Source organism: Oncorhynchus keta, chromosome 5 (genome assembly GCF_023373465.1).
Source record: "Oncorhynchus keta strain PuntledgeMale-10-30-2019 chromosome 5, Oket_V2, whole genome shotgun sequence".
NCBI classification, from domain to species: domain Eukaryota; kingdom Metazoa; phylum Chordata; class Actinopteri; order Salmoniformes; family Salmonidae; genus Oncorhynchus; species Oncorhynchus keta.
Window position 1 is genome coordinate 25,666,670 of NC_068425.1, and position 19,453 is coordinate 25,686,122.

At 46.0% G+C, this 19,453-nt stretch overlaps 1 protein-coding gene across 3 annotated transcripts in view; it reads left to right on the plus strand.

Moving 5' to 3' along the window:
- The window catches only part of LOC118374090 (acid-sensing ion channel 2), a 558,305-nt gene that overhangs the window by 331,604 nt on the left and 207,248 nt on the right, over nucleotides 1-19,453 (plus strand). Inside the window, exon 1 of one of the 3 annotated variants that reach the window (XM_052519269.1) lies at nucleotides 1,014-3,531. The exons of the other annotated variants lie outside the window; for them this stretch is intronic. Within the exon in view, the coding sequence (XP_052375229.1) occupies nucleotides 2,839-3,531 (693 nt within the window). The 5' untranslated portion in view covers nucleotides 1,014-2,838. Of the gene's footprint in view, nucleotides 1-1,013; nucleotides 3,532-19,453 lie in introns of those variants that run through there. 3 annotated transcript variants of the gene reach the window in all.

A 19,453-nucleotide genomic window follows, 5' to 3' on the forward strand; every position in this document is an offset into this window, starting at 1 on the left:
CACAATTAGACCCAACCAAATCATGAGAAAACAAAAAGATAATTACTTAACACATTGGAAAGAATTAACAAAAAAACAGAGCAAACTAGAATGCTATTTGGCCCTACACAGAGAGTACACAGCGGCAGAATACCTGACCACTGTGACTGACCCAAAATTAAGGAAAGCTTTGACTATGTACAGACTCAGTGAGCATAGCCTTGCTATTGAGAAAGGCCGCCGTAGGCAGACATGGCTCTCAAGAGAAGACAGGCTATGTGCTCACTGCCCACAAAATGAGGTGGAAACTGAGCTGCACTTCCTAACCTCCTGCCCAATGTATGACCATATTAGAGAGACATATTTCCCCCAGATCACACAGATCCACAAAGAATTCGAAAACATATCCAATTTTGAAAAACTCCCATATCTACTGGGTGAAATTCCACAGTGTGCCATCACAGCAGCAAGATTTGTGACCTGTTGCCACGAGAAAAGGGCAACCAGTGAAGAACAAACACCATTGTAAATACAACCCATATTTATGCTTATTTATGTTATCTTGTGTCCTTTAATTATTTGTACATTGTGTATATATATATATATATATATATATATATATATATATATAATATGACATTTGTAGTGTCTTTACTGTTTTGAAACTGTTGTATGTGTAATGTTTACTGTTCATTTTTGTTGTTTTTCACTTTATATATTCACTTTGTATGTTGTCTATCTCACTTGCTTTGGCAATGTTAACACATGTTTCCCATGCCAATAAAGCCCTTGAATTGAATTGAATTGAATTGAGAGAGAGAGAGAGAGAGAGAGAGAGAGAGAGAGAGAGAGAGAGAGAGAGAGAGAGAGAGAGAGAGAGAGAGAGAGAGAGAGAGAGAGAGAGAGAGAGAGAGAGAGAGAGAGAGAGAGAGAGAGACTAGGTTGAAAGGGGGTATAGCAGGCAAAGCAATAATTCAGTATGATGCTGTTTGTCTCGGTCTCCCTCTCTGAGTGCACACACACTCTCCTGCTCTCCCATTCTGCTCCTGTTGTGTAAGTCGTGGCAGCAGCCGACAAACAGAGGAGAGAGAGGGAGAGAGAGAGAGCGAGGGAGAGAGAGAGAGAGAGATGGAGAGAGAAACAGAGAGAGAGAGAGAGCCCTGGCGTTCTCAGACAGACACTCATCGCTCGCTCTCTCACTGGCTCGGTGGACAGAGCTGTGGCGCAGGAGGAGAGGAGCACAGAGAGGACACGCTGCCCGATCAGAGAGAGGGGACCAGAGGAACAGTCTGTCTGCACGGGAGGAAGAGAATACAGAAAATAACAGGGCAATATCCAAAGGAGGGAGAGAGAGAGAGAGAGAGAGAGAGAGAGAGAGAGAGAGAGAGAGAGAGAGAGAGAGAGAGAGAGAGAGAGAGAGAGAGAGAGAGAGAGAGAGAGAGAGAGAGAGAGAGAGAGAGAGAGAGAGAGAGAGAGAGAGAGAGAGAGAGAGAGAGAGAGAGAGAGAGAGAGAGAGGGAATGCACACATCTACTTCATGGGAGGAGGAGGAGCCCAGTTGGGGGTGGAGCTGAGAAGGATTGACGGACATCGGCACAAGAGGAGGAGCGTGAGGGCAAGTTAATGAATTTGATTTGGAGAGAAGTATTTTTAGAAAAGGAAGAAAACAAGAGGAGCGTTACGATTAGAAATGCCACAGTTCTGAGCGAGAGAAACAGAGTGAAAGAAAACTGGAACGAGAGAATGAGGGAGAGAGAGATACCAGGATCTGAGTGTGACTGAACAGATTTTCCATCGACTCTGGTCAGGTTTCCCACAGGGAAACGCAGTGTGTGTGCATGTGCTCCTCTCTCAGTGTGAATGAGTGTTTGCGTGCATCTGGGACTAAGAAGTGTCTGCTCCTCGCACAAGACGGGCTGGCCGTACATTATCACCCGCAGGACACAACACCCACTTCTCCAGTCAAGAGAGGAGAAGAAGAGAAAGGACAATGAAGGGGGAATAGGGAGGGAGTGAAAGAGTGACAGATGGGAAGAGGGGAAGGCTGGAAATCAAGAAGATAAAAGTGAGCTCACAAAAAAAGCCGGAGAATAAATTAGCGAGGTAGACTCACAAAGGCAATTAGTGATGCGCGCCTGCTCGTTTTAGCAGTGTCAGCCGTGGTGGTGTTGGAGGGTTAGCAGGTTGAACGAGGCTGAGCTGATCGAAGTGGAGCGACGGCAAAGTCCCAAAAGACAGCAGCCTCGGTCGGCAGAGAGGAGCGCCGACAGAGCAGAGGGAACCGGCAGGACGAGCCGTTCTTTGACAGACGGCACCAGATAGAACCACAACAGACTCACTGCTCTCTTCTTTAACCTTCCGTTCTTTCATTTTGTCTGTGCTTCTCAGCTCATCTTGCCTCTCTCTCCTCTAGCACTCACTCCACCCCCTCTCTTCTCCCTCCCTATCCTTTTCCCTCTCCCTCCCTCCCTCTCGCTTTCTAGCTCTCTCTCTCTCCCTCTGTCTCTTCCTCCCTTGCTCTGTGTTACACTAACTGGTGCGGATGCTGGAGTCGCTCATGTAGAAGCTGCATCGCTTGGTGCATATTTGCATGGCTGAATGTATTTTTTACTGCTGAGTTGGGTGAGTGGAGTACTTTCAGGTCAAAGGAACCAGATGGACTGAGAGGGAGAAGCCCAACAAGTAACTAAAGAGTAAAACAGGACACCAACAACAACAAACAGAAGACACTGTGACAGAGAGAGAGAGTTAGTATGTGTGTGTGAGTGAGGTTGTGTGTGAGGAGATTGTACGGATTGTCAGATAAGCACAAATCCAGGTGTGGATTACACCAGTGGGGATATCGGTGCCCTGGAGCTCCATGTGGGGCCCAGCCCCTGAGGCCTGGCTGGGAGATGAAGCCTTTCTCTCGGCACTAGGAGCGGTTTGGGCAGCCATGGCTCTGGAGGGGCGATGTCTCCAGCGGGGATCCCCAGCCGTGGTGAGGAGAGGCCGCCGGCGCCTCCCTGCAAGGCCAGGCCTGTCCTCAATCACCTCCACCCTGCTGGCTGGGACAAGTCTGCATGGCCTCAGGCATGTGTGTGTGTCCGGTGGCTCCATTGGCCGTCGGGCCTTCTGGCTGCTGGCCCTGTGCACCTCATTGGGCCTGCTCCTGTCCTGGTCCTCCAACCGCCTGCTCCACTGGCTCTCCTTCCCCACCTACACACGGATCCACACAGAGTGGGCCAAGGAGATGGCCTTCCCCACAGTCACTATCTGCAACAACAACCCAATCCGCCTCTACAAGCTCACCAAAAGTGACCTGTACTTTGCTGGCCACTGGCTGGGCCTACTGCTGGCCAACCGGACAGTGAGACCCATGGTGCTGGATTTGCTGCAGGAGGACAGCCAGGCCTGGTTCAGCAAACTGTCTGACTTCAGGCTGTTCCTGCCCCCCAGAAACTTTGAGGGCAGCAACCTAGAGTTTATGGACCGGCTGAGCCACCAGCTAGAGGAAATGCTTCTCTCCTGCAAGTACCGAGGAGAACCGTGCGGTCCCCAGAACTTCACCTCTGTAAGTCTCAGCATAGCTCCCTCTTAAATCACTTCTTCATTGACAGTTTAGCTCTGTGTGGTGGTTGAACCTCCCAGACTGTTCATCTGATTTCACCTGTTGTCTCTCCTCTTTCATGGAGTTTCATCTCTTTCCTTGAAGTTCACAGTAGTTAACCGCAATCGTTTTGTTCTGAACAGAACCATTATTTGTTTTGTTCCATTCCACTGTTCCGACCTGCAAAAGTTCTGATTGGTTTCGAAACAAAAAAACATACCAGTTTATATCGTTCCTCTCGGTTCCTTTTTAAATGTCTGAAGTAATCGTTTTTTATTACATTAGCTCAGCATTACATCTCTTTACCAATCATTGAGGATAAGGCAGCTTGCAATGGAGCGGGCAAGCTATATTTGTTTTAGCCTAGGCAGCCAATGATAGGGTTCTCATTGGGGCTGAACATTTTAGCCTGGTCCGACCCAAGCCCGATGAGCTGAAGCCCTAGCCCAGGCCTAGTCCGACATCCCATAAATGTAATGAGCCCGAAACCTAAACGATGACTGATTTCTAGAAAACGGACGCACCTTTCCCTAGACCATATTGCTCTTTTGTTCAAGTTAACGAGTAGACTATTAAATTACAATGGTTTTTACAACAACGTGAGATGTTGTTGAAAGCGAGCAGAGTGAGGAGAGAGTGAAAAGCCCAAGCCTTGTCTAAGAGAAGTGATGAGAGGGGAAAACCCAACTTGAATATAATCAACAACTGTTGTATGTGGATCTCAGGGTTTATACAGTAAGACATCCATACTGTTGTATGTGGATCTCAGGGGTTATACAGTAAGACATCCATACTGTTGTATGTGGATCTCAGGGTTTATACAGTAAGACATCCATACTGTTGTATGTGGATCTCAGGGTTTATACAGTAAGACATCCATACTGTTGTATGTGGATCTCAGGGTTTATACAGTAAGACATCCATACTGTTGTATGTGGATCTCAGGGTTTATACAGTAAGACATCCATACTGTTGTATGTGGATCTCAGGGTTTATACAGTAAGACATCCATACTGTTGTATGTGGATCTCAGGGTTTATACAGTAAGACATCCATACTGTTGTATGTGGATCTCAGGGTTTATACAGTAAGACATCCATACAGTTGTATGTGGATCTCAGGGTTTATACAGTAAGACATCCATACTGTTGTATGTGGATCTCAGGGTTTATACAGTAAGACATCCATACTGTTGTATGTGGATCTCAGGGTTTATACAGTAAGACATCCATACTGTTGTATGTGGATCTCAGGGTTTATACAGTAAGACATCCATACTGTTGTATGTGGATCTCAGGGTTTATACAGTAAGACATCCATACTGTTGTATGTGGATCTCAGGGTTTATACAGTAAGACATCCATACTGTTGTATGTGGATCTCAGGGTTTATACAGTAAGACATCCATACTGTTGTATGTGGATCTCAGGGTTTATACAGTAAGACATCCATACTGTTGTATGTGGATCTCAGGGTTTATACAGTAAGACATCCATACTGTTGTATGTGGATCTCAGGGTTTATACAGTAAGACATCCATACTGTTGTATGTGGATCTCAGGGTTTATACAGTAAGACATCCATACTGTTGTATCTAGTTCTGGTCCATGTCTAATAGTGTAATACCTCTAGTTCTGGTCCATCTCAGGGTTTATACAGTAAGACATCCATACTGTTGTATGTGGATCTCAGGGTTTATACAGTAAGACATCCATACAGTTGTATGTGGATCTCAGGGTTTATACAGTAAGACATCCATACTGTTGTATGTGGATCTCAGGGTTTATACAGTAAGACATCCATACTGTTGTATGTGGATCTCAGGGTTTATACAGTAAGACATCCATACTGTTGTATGTGGATCTCAGGGTTTATACAGTAAGACATCCATACTGTTGTATGTGGATCTCAGGGTTTATACAGTAAGACATCCATACTGTTGTATGTGGATCTCAGGGTTTATACAGTAAGACATCCATACTGTTGTATGTGGATCTCAGGGTTTATACAGTAAGACATCCATACTGTTGTATGTGGATCTCAGGGTTTATACAGTAAGACATCCATACTGTTGTATGTGGATCTCAGGGTTTATACAGTAAGACATCCATACTGTTGTATGTGGATCTCAGGGTTTATACAGTAAGACATCCATACAGTTGTATGTGGATCTCAGGGTTTATACAGTAAGACATCCATACTGTTGTATGTGGATCTCAGGGTTTATACAGTAAGACATCCATACTGTTGTATGTGGATCTCAGGGTTTATACAGTAAGACATCCATACTGTTGTATGTGGATCTCAGGGTTTATACAGTAAGACATCCATACTGTTGTATGTGGATCTCAGGGTTTATACAGTAAGACATCCATACTGTTGTATGTGGATCTCAGGGTTTATACAGTAAGACATCCATACTGTTGTATGTGGATCTCAGGGTTTATACAGTAAGACATCCATACTGTTGTATGTGGATCTCAGGGTTTATACAGTAAGACATCCATACTGTTGTATGTGGATCTCAGGGTTTATACAGTAAGACATCCATACAGTTGTATGTGGATCTCAGGGTTTATACAGTAAGACATCCATACTGTTGTATGTGGATCTCAGGGTTTATACAGTAAGACATCCATACTGTTGTATCTAGTTCTGGTCCATGTCTAATAGTGTAATACCTCTAGTTCTGGTCCATCTCAGGGTTTATACAGTAAGACATCCATACTGTTGTATCTAGTTCTGGTCCATGTCTAATAGTGTAATACCTCTAGTTCTGGTCCATCTCAGGGTTTATACAGTAAGACATCCATACTGTTGTATGTGGATCTCAGGGTTTATACAGTAAGACATCCATACTGTTGTATGTGGAACTCAGGGTTTATACAGTAAGACATCCATACTGTATATATCTTCAGAAATTAGACAAATGCTTCTTCTGTTGCCTGTTTTCAAGTGTGTGTTTGATTCCGTGAAGTGTGTGTTTGATTCCGTTAGATCAGATTATCTGTGATTTCTTATAATTTCTTCAGCATTGTTTACACTGTTCCAAACGGTCAGAAAACAAATATTTGAATAATAGCCTACCTTTACACACATGGGTCACACAGCGCTCAATCCTCTCCTCCTTCTTGATCTCTTTCTTCTTTTTGTTGTTGTGGTTATTATCAGAATTATAAAAGTATGTAAGGTCATATCATCAACAGTAGGCTTAGTTTTAAAATGAAATAAAAAGGCAGTCTTGAATAATTAAACATATAAACCTCAACATGTCAGTAACTGTGTTTAATCTTTGTAGGCAGAAAAATGAATTTCTTCCTTAGAACAGACTCTCGAGGATTTCTTATTTGTTAGGTGTTGTTTACACTGTTCCAGTGTAAACAACACCTCATTTCAATATTCAAGACTCCATGTCTAACACCTGTTTGGCAGTGGCACACAGCGCTCAGCTTACCCACCTTCTTCGGTTTCTTCTTAGGATTATTATTATTATGCAGTAATATAGTAGCCCATATAAGTACGAGTCAGTCAGTCATGACTTTAAATACAATCAAGCTTTTTATGTGGAAAATAAAATAACAAATGAATTGTTCTGCCTAATTAGGCCATGGCCTAGTCATTAAGGAAACAGAACAGAACACAACAAAATAACACATCAATTAAACAACATTGGAGACATGGAGTCTTGAATATTGAAATAATAAATACATGTTCTGGATATTATAAACCAGCCTATGTCCTAACGGGTGCATGCATGTGTCACGTGAACAGAGCATGGCAGGGAAAGGCACATTTAGCAAATAGGGAAAATTTTTGCATTCTCAACAAATTAGATAACATAACTTTTCAGTCAGAGAAACAACAAGTAAGAAACTAGTGAATTACTGTAGTTAGATTGCAGCTTCAGCACCTTGGACAGCGCAATACACATGGCAGCCTGTGGCTGCTTCTGCAGCTGACAGGGAGGAGAGAGAGACAAGAGTTCAGGCTGAAATTGAGAACTCTAGTGCATGGGCGCTATCAGCTGACTAAGCTATAGTTGTTTACATGCGCCATGGACAGATAAGTGTAGGGTGCAAGATGCGACTGAAATTTTGTAGGTGGGGGGAGAGTGAGAGAGGGTGGAGGAAGAGGCTTGGCTTGAAGTGCTGGGCATAGTTATGACACGCATTATCTGAATTAGGCCCACAGAATTATACCTACGGAGGAGCGGCTTCTATGGAGGAACTTTGAATGTCTTTGAACTTACGAGAGTTGTCTTAAAGTTGAACCAGAGCTAGCTAGCTAACTGACAAGCTTGTGTGTATAGAGCCACACCAGAATAATAAAAAACGCATCTTAGCTTTTTGTAGTTATTTAATCCAATGTGAAACGTGATAACTATAGTATCCGTAACTAGCATTGAAGAAGTGAATCCATTCTTCTCTAATTGAATATCTCTCCCTAATTTCTGAATGCTTGTAGCGTCAGCAGGGTACATTAGCCTAAGCTTTGAAGGGGGAAGGGCATGTTGCCTACACACACATACACTGGCAAAGATTTTCAGCTGGCAGGCAGACACTGGAATATATGTTTCTGAGTGACAGAGTGAGGGCTTTGCATAGGCGCCTTTCTGCCCTGAACGTAAACTATGTTATTATTTTTTTTGTTCACCTTTATTTAACCAGGTAGGCTAGTTGAGAACAAGTTCTCATTTACAACTGCGACCTGGCCAAGATAAAGCAAAGCAGTGCGACACAAACAACAACACAGGGTTGCACATGGAATAAAAAAACATACAGTCAATAATACAATAGAAAATGTCTATATACAGTGTGTGCAAATAAGGTAGGATAAGGGAGGTAAGGCAATGAATAGGCCATAGTGGCTAAATAATTACAATATAGCAATTAAACACTGGAGTGATAGATGTGCAGAAGATGAGTGTGCAAGTAGAGATTCTGGGGTAGAAAGTAGCTAAATAAATTACATAAATAACAGTATGGGGATGAGGTAGTTGGGTGGGCTATTTACAGGTTTATTTTTTATTTTATTTTCCCTTTATTTAACCAGGCAAGTCAGTTAAGAACAAATTCTTATTTTCAATGACGGCCTAGGAACAGTGGGTTTACTGCCTGTTCAGGGGCAGAACGACAGATTTGTACCTTGTCAGCTCGGGGGTTTGAACTCACAACCTTCAGGTTACTAGTCAAACACTCTAACCACTAGGCTACCCTGCCGTGCAGTGATATGTGAGCTGCTCTGACAGCTGGTGCTTAAAGCTAGTGAGGGAGATATGAGTCTCCAGCTTCAGTGATTTTTGCAGTTCGTTCCAGTCATTGGCAGCAGAGAACTGGAAGGAACGGCGGCCAAAGGAGGAATTGGCTTTGGGGGTGACCAGTGAGATTGCGTGCTACGGGTGGGTGCTGCTATAGTGGCCAGTGAGCTGAGATAAGGTGGGGCTTTACCTATCAAAAACGTATTGATGACCTGAAGCCAGGGAGTTTGGCGACGAATATGAAGCGAGGGCCAGCCAACGAGAGAATACAGGTCGCAGTGGTGGGTTGTATATGGGGCTTTGGTGACAAAACGGATGACGGTGTGATAGACTGCATCCAATTTGCTGAGTAGAGTGTTAGAGGCTTTTTTGTAAATGACATCGCCAAAGTCAAGGATCGGTAGAATAGTCAGTTTTACGAGGGTATGTTTGGCAGCATGAGTGAAGGATGCTTTGTTGCGAAATAGAAAGCCAATTCTAGATTTAATTTTGGATTGGAGATGCTTAATGTGATGTAATGTAATTAACCGGTTCCCATGCTTTTAAAATAACGCTTCTGTTCCGGAACAGTATAGATCACTTCTTTCCCGGTTCTGATTCTGTTCCTCAATTAAAATTAAAATAAAAAAAACATAATAATAATCTGGTTTTAGGTTCAGGGTGTAACGGCGTTCGTCTGTTGAAGGAGATGCGGACCAAAATGCAAGTGGTGGTTACTCATGTTCTTTAATAAAGAATAGACGATACATGAAATAACTAAATAAATACAAAACAACAAACGGAACGTGAAACCTATTACAGCCTATCTGGTGAACACTACACAGAGACAGGAACAATCACCCACAAAATACACAGTGAAACCCAGGCTACCTAAATATGGTTCCCAATCAGAGACAACGAAAATCACCTGACTCTGATTGAGAACCGCCTCAGGCAGCCAAGCCTATGCAAGACACACCCCTAATCAGCCACAATCCCAATGCCTACAAAAAAAACAATACGACAACACAATATACCCATGTCACACCCTGGCCTGAACAAATAATTAAAGAAAACACAAAATACTAAGACCAAGGCGTGACACATGGAGGTTTTCGGTTCTATTCCTTGAAGCGGTTCCAACTCCTGGTTCACAGTCACACCCTTTTACCTGTTTTTTCTGTCCTTAAACGCTGTCATGGAACTCTAGAACCAAGGTAGGCTATTATTATTTATCTATATTTATTTTCATCCCTGTCTTTTGAGCTTTTGAATTTATCCATCTGGACGAGTTCTACTTAGTATTTGCTTTGTTTATGTCACGGCGTTCTTCGTTTGTAGAAAGAGAGTCGGGCCGAAATGCAGCGTAGTGGTTACTCATGACTTTAATAGAAAAAGTGACACATGAAATAACGATACAAAATACAAAACAACAAACGGAACGTGAAACCTAATTACAGCCTTTTTTACATTTTTTATAAAAATTAATTTATTATCTTCAATACCATTCATTCTTTACAACTCATAATTTACATACATACTCAAATAATGGAATTTTAATTAAACTAAATAAACTAAACATAAACCCCAAACAAAACCTAAGGGGAGCATCTTCCCTCTCCGTCACCCTACAAAATACCTTTCCCTATCTCCCCGTCCCTAATCTATCCCCTTACAAATCTAAATGACACCCAGCCCTAAACCCCCCTTCCACCTCTTCCGAGCAGCATGCTGCCCCCACTTCCTCTCCTCCCTCTTCATCCTCCCCCTCAAATCTCCTTCCACCCTCCTCACTATCCCTTCCACCCCCCAATCTCTCCCTGTCTTCACCATGTTCTGCCTTGCTTCCCACAGCCCCCGTTTAAAGAGACTCATGAGAAGCCAGAGCAGAAACCTGTCCCTATCCGTCCCTCTCGCTCTCCCTACACCCCTCTCTAACCTGGCCCACGTCAATACAAAATCCCCTTTACCAAACCTAACAACACCTAGCCCATACTACTCCGGCAAAGGCACAGTCCCAAAAGACATGGCGCACAGTCTCCTCCCTGCCACAAGAGGATCTTGGACAGGTGGGGGATTGCACCAAACTATACCGGTACAAGATGGAACGTACCAGCAAGCACGTATGGAGGCTCAACCAATTCAGGTCCTTGAGCCTGTTGTCCAGACCCCGCGCCTGCACTCCCTCCCAGACCACTTCCGAGATGCCCACTACAGGCGCCGGACTCCCTGCCTTTCTGACCTCCTCGTACAGGTGCCTGTGATCTAAACCTACTCGGGCAACTTCAACCTCAGGGTGCCACTTGGCCGCATGACCAAAGTGCCACGGCAGCTGTTCCACCCGAGGACCCGTGTTAGACCCCACCATTATGCTTCTCGCCTGATACGAGAAGAACACCCGCAGAAGGTACCCCCCTACCTCCCTCCCTGATGGGACAGATCATGCGTGCCCTGGCGACCCACTCGCACCTGCCACTCCACATAAACTGAAACACAAGCCTCACTAGAGGCTCAGACAAGCCGGCAGTGGGTAGATGTATGCCAAATACAAAAGAGACGGCAACACATCCACCTTTAGGACCAGGAGTAGGCCCATAAAAGACAAATACCTAGCCTTCCACATTGCTAGCTTCCTCTGTACCACTGCGATACGCATGTTCCAGTTTAGCGTCGCTGAGCTGGAGGTCTCAAAATGTACCCCGAGAATCCTCAGGGCCCCCTCACAGAGAGATAACCCCCCAGGCACATCCGTTCTACCGCGCCATCTTGACGGAAGACTTTGCATGGTTCAGAACTGCTCCCGACGCTCGGGTGAAATCCCCAAAGATGGCAAGGGACCTTGTCAGGCACGAGTCCTTGCACAACAGCAAGGAAGTGTCGTCGGCGTACTGCGTCATCTTAACACGCAGCCCACCACTTCCAGGGATCAGCAAGCCTTCCACCCCTGTGTCTGCCCTAATGGCAGCCCCCAGAGGCTCCATGTACAGAACGAAGAGGAGAGCCGAGAGTGGGCACCCCTGCCTGACCCCAGACGAGAAGTCAAAAACGTCACCCAAGTGACTATTTACACTAACTCGGCACCCCGCTCCGACATATAATGTACGAATCCATCCTATAAACTTCTCCCCAAATCCTAATCGACCTAACACCTAAAAATGATCTATTCACGCGATCAAAGGCTTTCGCCTGATCTAGCGCTGCTACCATTAAAGGCAGTCCTCTATCTTCAACCCAAGCGATGGAGTCCCTGATTAACTGTAGGTTCCATCTAATAGAGCGGCCCTCTACCCCGCACGTCTGATCCTCATGGACGACGTATGGAAGGGCTGTGCGCAACCGGTCTGCTAAAACCTTTGCTAGTAGCTTGTAATCTACACACAGCATGGTCAACGGCCGCCAGTTGCCAAGGTCTGTTACTTCCCCCTTCTTATATAAAAGTGACAGCACACCAACAGCCATTGATCCCCCCGGGACCCCCGTCTCAAGGATGGCCTTCAAGACATCGAGGACCACTGGTCCAAGTATACCCCAAAACTTGAGATAAAACTCAGCCGGCAGCCCATCCATCCCAGGCACCTTCCCTTTTCCCATCCTCCTAAGAGCGCTCTCACCCTCTTCTAGTGAGATCTGGGCCTCCATCACTTCTCTAATGTCCTCCGGCAACCGCCTGGACAAGTGTTCTAAAAACACATTTCCCTGCTCTACATCTATTTCCCTTTCCTTAAATAAACCTTGGAAATGATCAGTTGTCACCCTGACCATATCCTCTGGTTCTCAAACTATACTACCATTTTCTTCCCTAACACCATGCATTACCTTTCTACTCTGTCTGGCCCTAACCAACTTAAAGAACAAGTCTCATTATGTTCTAGAAAGCCACTATGCGCACGCTCCAGGAAAGCTTGAGCCTTCCGCTCCTGCAACTCCCTGAGCTGCGCCTTTAGGATTGCGGATCTCTCCCAGTCAAACGACCCGCCGAGGTTGCCTGCCTCGTATTCGAGTTCAATTAACCTTTGGATATGATCCACCTCCCTCCTTTCCTCCCTTTTTTTTCCCTCACCTTAACTAATTCCCACCACTCTAACACCCCTTCGCACATGGACCGGAGGAATTCAAGCCTCCAAAAGAAACCATAAAACCCGTCAACAAAAGCCTGCTCCTCCAGCACATCCCGATCTAACTTCCAGTACCCCCTACCAAAGAGGCAGACTGGCGACCCCACCTGCAGGAGCCCCCTTTCGTGATCCGAAAAGAAAACAGGCAACAGCCGCCCAGACAACTTACCCAAAGACCTGGGTACAAAAATATAGTCGAGCCTCCGCTCAACCCCCCTGGAGTTGCGCCATGTAGGACCGTCCATTTTCGGAGTAGTGTGCAGACCACCATCTACCAGACCATTGTAGATGACCATTAGCCCGGCAATGGCGCCTGCACTGCTATCCCCCCTCTTCCTAAATCTGTATTAAAATCCCCCCTATCACTAATTTCCTATTTGTGACACACAGGGGCGTCAGACAGTCCACCATCTCCCTCCTGTCTGCCACCACCTGTGGCCCATACACCACCACTAATCTAAATTTACAATCCCTTATCGTGACATCTACCCCTATAACCCTCCCCTGCATTACCACAAAATAATCCTCCACTTTTAATAATCCTCCACTCCCTGTGCCCACACAAAACCCTGATGAGTGCACCCCCCCAATACCCCAAACCGACTCCCCCTTGTCCCACTCCCTCTTAAACCTACTAACATTTTAATTTTTTTATTTTACCTTTATTTAACCAGGCAAGTCAGTTAAGAACACATTCTTATTTTCAATGACGGCCTGGGTTAACTGCCTGTTCAGGGGCAGAACGACAGATTTGTACCTTGTCAGCTCGGGGGTTTGAACTCGCAACCTTCCGGTTACTAGTCCAACGCTCTAACCACTAGGCTACGCTGCCGCCCCTCCATCCCTCAGGTGAACCTCCTGTAAAAAAACAATAATCAAACCCCACACCCTCCAAATAACTAAAAACCGCCCTCCTCTTAACAAAATCCCTTAAACCCCTTACATTTAAACTAACAAAAGTCAAATTAGACCCCATGAAAGAATAAAAACATGTAATACACTCAAATTCTAAACCCAGACAGAAAAAAAAACAGGAGACTCACCCGATGCTCCCCTGCTCCATATCTACCGGTGAGAACACCATCCGTACTCCCAACATCCCCCCCTCTTCCTCCATCTCACCATCCCAGGATGCAGAAATAGTGTTTGGCTCCGGGGTGCCCTGCACCCTGGGTCTACCCCCACAATCCTCCCCCTCCCCAGTGTTGTAGCTGGTTTGGAAAAAAATTGGGGAGGCTAAGTCCCCAAACAAAAAACTCCCCACCTCCTCCTGAACCCAGTCCTGAGTCTTGTTAGGTGTGTCCCTACCCAAAAGAAGTTGAGGGCCTGGGGAAACCAGCAGCAACCCAGAGGTTTCTCCCACCCCCATCACTCTCTTGGCCATCCCCTCCCTCTCGCTGTCGGCCAATCGCACCCTCCTCTTCATTCTCTTCTTTGGTGATGGCGGCAGTGGAGAGATACCACCCTCCCCCCCGCCAGCTCCTCCACCATACCCCTCATCTCTTCCACCACGGCACTTTCCCCCCAGTCCACTTGCTCTTCCATCCGTCTCCTTCTCCACCACCCCTCCCTCGCTTTCTTCTCTCTCAAACTTCTCCACTCGGTTGCCTTCTTCCGCCGCTTTTCCTGGTTCTCCTACTCCCGTGCCTTCCGTTTCCTTCTCTCTTCCATCCGCCGCTTCTTGCTCCTCCTCCTTCCTTGTGGCCTTCCCCTTTGGACCTGTACTCTGGTCATGAGGCGTGCTTCCTTCCCCTCCTCTTCTTCCCCCATCCCCCGCCCCTGCTCCCCCCCCAGCCGCAGACGCATATGACCTCTGACGGGCCGGGCACCCCCGCCACAGGTGTGCTGACGAGCCACACCCATGGCACGTCTTAGGCTTGTCACAATCCCTCGCCTCGTGTTCCTCAGATCCACAAAATCTGCATTTTCTTGTACTGCACGAGGCGAATATGTGACCGTAGGCCATACAGCGCCTGCAAAATGGGGGCTGACGTGCATAAAACAACGTCCCCCTGTCAGCCCCTAGGGAGAACATAGCAGGAGGATGGAGGTAGCCACCATGTCCCTTTGGGTCCTCTCTGAGGAGGGCCTGGAAGCCTCTCCTCCCATTCCAAAACCCAAGGGAGTCTTTGAGGTGCCTTGCTGAGGAGACGTTATCCATGTATCTCCCCAGAAAAGCCCTCACCTCTTCGTCCTAACGTAAGGGTTGTAAATGTTGACAGTTACAACCCTAAAGTTATTCTTCGCCAGGCTTGTTATTTCATAGTGGCACATCGGCCTCTCACCTCCCACTGCTCTTGCCCTTCTCAGGATATCATCGTGTTTTTCCTCTGAATATAGTGCCACGTTGTATGCTCCCTCCAACGAGTTGCCTTGGAAACAAAACACGTCCTTCACCGTCAGCTTTAGAATCCCCATCAATATTATCCTTCCAAAAGTTTCCCGTCCTAAAGGCTCCAACTCCTTTTCCTTCCAAGCAAACCGAATCGTGTTGGCCAGCCCAATCCCAGGGACCGACCGTGTTGATGGATTTAGCACCATCTCTTCTAAAACAAGTAAAAAGAAAAACCAAAGTGACCGAGCCTATCTGGTGAAACTACACAGAGACAGGAACAATCACCCACGAAATACAAAGCGAAACCAGGCTACCTAAATATGGTTCCCAATCCGAGACAATGAGAATCACCTGACTCTGATTGAGAACCGCCTCAGGCAGCCAAGCCTATACAACACCCCTAATCAGCCGTGATCCCAAATACTACAAACCCCAATACGAAAATACAATAACATAAACCCATGTCACACCCTGGCCTGACCAAATATATAACGAAAACACAAAATACAATGACCAAGGCGTGACAGTTTAGTATTTACTAACTGTCGAGGAAAAACTAATTCCAAGGATCAGGCAGAGCTCATTTTCCAGTTTATACGTTTTATTCAAGCAATTTCCAGGAAGTTCCCTGTCAGGATAAAGCCAGAGAGTAACTTGATTATTTACAAATCACAGTCGTTACGTACTTTATCTACACAAAGAGCTGTTTACCCCTCCTAGAGGGAGGTAAGCTTACAATATAGATAAGGGGTAATTATCTCTATCTCTAATTATCTCTACTCTCTAGCATTAAAACAAATAAAAGCAGGTTCTAACCTGTTCTCACAGACTATGTGTCAAAGATAGGCGAATGATAAGATCTTTAGAACCTACAAAGACAGAACAAGAATCAGACTGTTTAGGCATGTATGGCCCCAGAGATAAGGGCCAATAACAAATCTCTCATTTGTGGGGTATATGAAGAGGTTACTGAACAGCAGGGACAATTCCCAGTGAAAAACACTATTGAGCTCAAGCATTTTCATAGAATTTAGATTGTAACAAAACCATTTTGCCCCCACATAACTGTTACCCAGTATTCGCTTTGTACAATATTTACTTATACTGAGCAAAAATATAAATGCAACATGCAACAATTTCAATGATTTTACTGAGTTACATTTCATTCTGTATAAGGAAATCAGTCAATTGAAATGAATTCATTAGGCCCTAATCTATGGATTTCACATGACTAGGTAGTGGCGCAACCATGGGTGGGCCAGGGAAGGCATAGGCCCACCCACTGGGGAGCCAGGAATCAGATTTTCCCAACAAAGGGGCTTTATTACAGACAGACTCCTCAGTTTCATCAGCTGTTGGTGCGGCTGGTCTCAGACGATCCCGCAGGTGAAAAAACTGGATGTGAAGGTCCTGGGCTGGCGTGGTTACACGTGGTCTGCGGTTGTGAGGCCGGTTGGACGAACTGCCAAATTCTCTAAAACGATGTTGGAGGCGGCTTATGGTAGAGACATTAACATTAAATTACCTGGCAACAACTCTGATGGACATTCCTACAGTCAGCATGTCAATTGCACACTCCATCAAAACTTGAGACATCTGTGGAATTGTGTTGTGTGACAAAACTGCACATCTTAGAGTGGGCTTTTATTTTCCCCAGCACAAGGTTCACCTGTGTAATGAACCTGCTGTTTATTCAGCTTCTTGATATGCCACATCTGTCAGGTGGATGGATTATCTTGGCAAAGGATAAATGCTCAACAGGGATGTAAAACACATTTTTTGCACAACATTTGAGAGAAATTATTTTTTTGTACATTCTGGGATCTTTTATTTCAGCTCATGAAAAATGGGACCAACACTTTACATGTTGCGTTTATATTTTTGTTCATTATAGTATTTGCTCTCTTTATTGTAGTTTATTCCGTGCTCGTTAGGGCCTGTTCATGGTTCTGTTGATTAGAGTTGGGCATTACTGTTGAGCCATGTGGTGGCCTTGGCCTGGGAGCCATTTCATATCACAAGGTACAGTCTCTATTGCCAGCCCCAAGAGAACTGTACGGCCTAATCTCTCTCCATCTCTCTCTCTCTCTCTCTCTCTCTCTCTCTCTCTCTCTCTCTCTCTCTCTCTCTCTCTCTCTCTCTCTCTCTCTCTCTCTCTCTCTCTCTCTCTCTCTCTCTCTCTCTCTCTCTCTCTCTCTCTCTCTCTCTCTCTCTCTCTCCGTGTTTGTGCTTCTCATGGTGCTGTGACAGTGACAGATGTTTTCTCAGAGGTGACACAAATACTCAAACACTCTTTGAAATGGTATTTTTGCATTTCATTTTTCTCTTCTTATCTCCCTCCATTGGCCCTAGAGCCTGTAAAAGTCACTGGAGAACAGAAAGGGTGTCAAATGAAGGTGATGCGTGCAGTACTGTGTTTGTGAAGACAGAGTGTATGTGCCCATGTGTTCATGTGGGACTGCTGCCACAGTCCTCACTGATGTGTCAATCATTATAGCACAAGTTGTAGGTTCTCAGCCACTCTCACTTCACTTTACATGTTGAGCAGCTGTGCATTAAAACCTACTAACAGAGCAATATTAACCTCCACCCCTTCAATAAATACAGTTGAATGAGTGCAAAGCAGTGGTCTCACTCTTCATGCACCTTCATGACCCCATTGAGTTGGTCAGCTTTGTGTCCATGGCTTCATAGAAATGGATGACTTTCATTAAGTTTAAACACAGCGTCCGATCAGCACTAGCTCTGTAATGATCCTGCTATCAGTCCTCTGTATCGGCGGCCTCCCTGTCCGGAACAGGACAAGGAGCAGAGCAGCACGCCGTCAAACAATGTGCTACTTAATCAGAAACATGCCCTCAAGCCAAGGCCCTATAATAATGTTTCAAACCAATCTCAGTCATCTGGAGTGAGGTGCTCATCCTGATTGCAACACAGACATCAATTTATTTAGGATTCTCACCATGGTGGCTCCTGAAGGTTTGTGGCTGAGCAATCTATACAGGGTATAGACAGGGTGGTGGACAGGGTGTGGACAGGGTGCAGACAGGGAAAAGACAGCATATACAGACAGGGTGCAGACAGGGTATAGACAGCATATACAAACAGGGTGTAGACAGGGTATAGACAGCATATACAGACAGGGTATAGACAGGGTGGTGGACAGGGTGTGGACAGGGTGCAGACAGGGAAAAGACAGCATATACAGACAGGGTGTAGACAGGGTATAGACAGCATATACAGACAGGGTATAGACAGGGTGTGGACAGGGTGCAGACAGGGAAAAGACAGCATATACAGACAGGGTGTAGACAGGGTATAGACAGCATATACAGACAGTGTATAGACAGGGTGCAGACAGAGTATAGACAGGGTATAGACAGGGTGCAGACAGGGTATAGACAGGATAGTGACAGCATATACAGACAGGGTGCAGACAGGGTGTAGACAGGGTGCAGACAGGGTATAGACAGCATATACAGACAGGGTGTAGACAGGGTGCAGACAGGGTGTAGACAGGGTGCAGACAGGTTGTAGACAGGGTGGTGGACAGGGTGTGAACAGGGTGTAGACAGGGTGTAGACAGGGTGTAGATAGGATGCAGACAGGGTGTAGACAGGGTGTAGACAGGGTGTAGACAGGGTGCCGACAGGGTGTAGACAGGGTGTAGACAGGGAGTAGACAGGGTGCAGACAGGGTGTAGACAGGGTGTAGACAGGGTGCAGACAGGGTGCAGACAAGGTGCAGACAGGGTGCAGACAGGGTGTAGACAGGGTGCAGACAGGGTGTAGACAGGGTGTAGACAGGGTGTAGACAGGGTGCCGACAGGGTGTAGACAGGGTGCAGACAGGGTGCAGACAAGGTGCAGACAGGGTGTAGACAGGGTGTAGACAGGGTGCAGACAGGGTGTAGACAGGGTGTAGACAGGGTGTAGACAGGGTGCCGACAGGGTGTAGACAGGGTGCAGACAGGGTGCAGACAAGGTGCAGACAGGGTGTAGACAGGGTGTAGACAGGAGTGTAGACAGGGTGTAGACAGGGTGCAGACAGGGTGCCGACAAGGTGCAGACAGGGTGTAGACAGGGTGTAGACAGGGTGTAGACAGGGTGTAGACAGGGTGCAGACAGGGTGCCGACAAGGTGCAGACAGGGTGTAGCCAGGGTGTAGACAGGGTGTAGACAGGGTGTAGACAGGGTGCAGA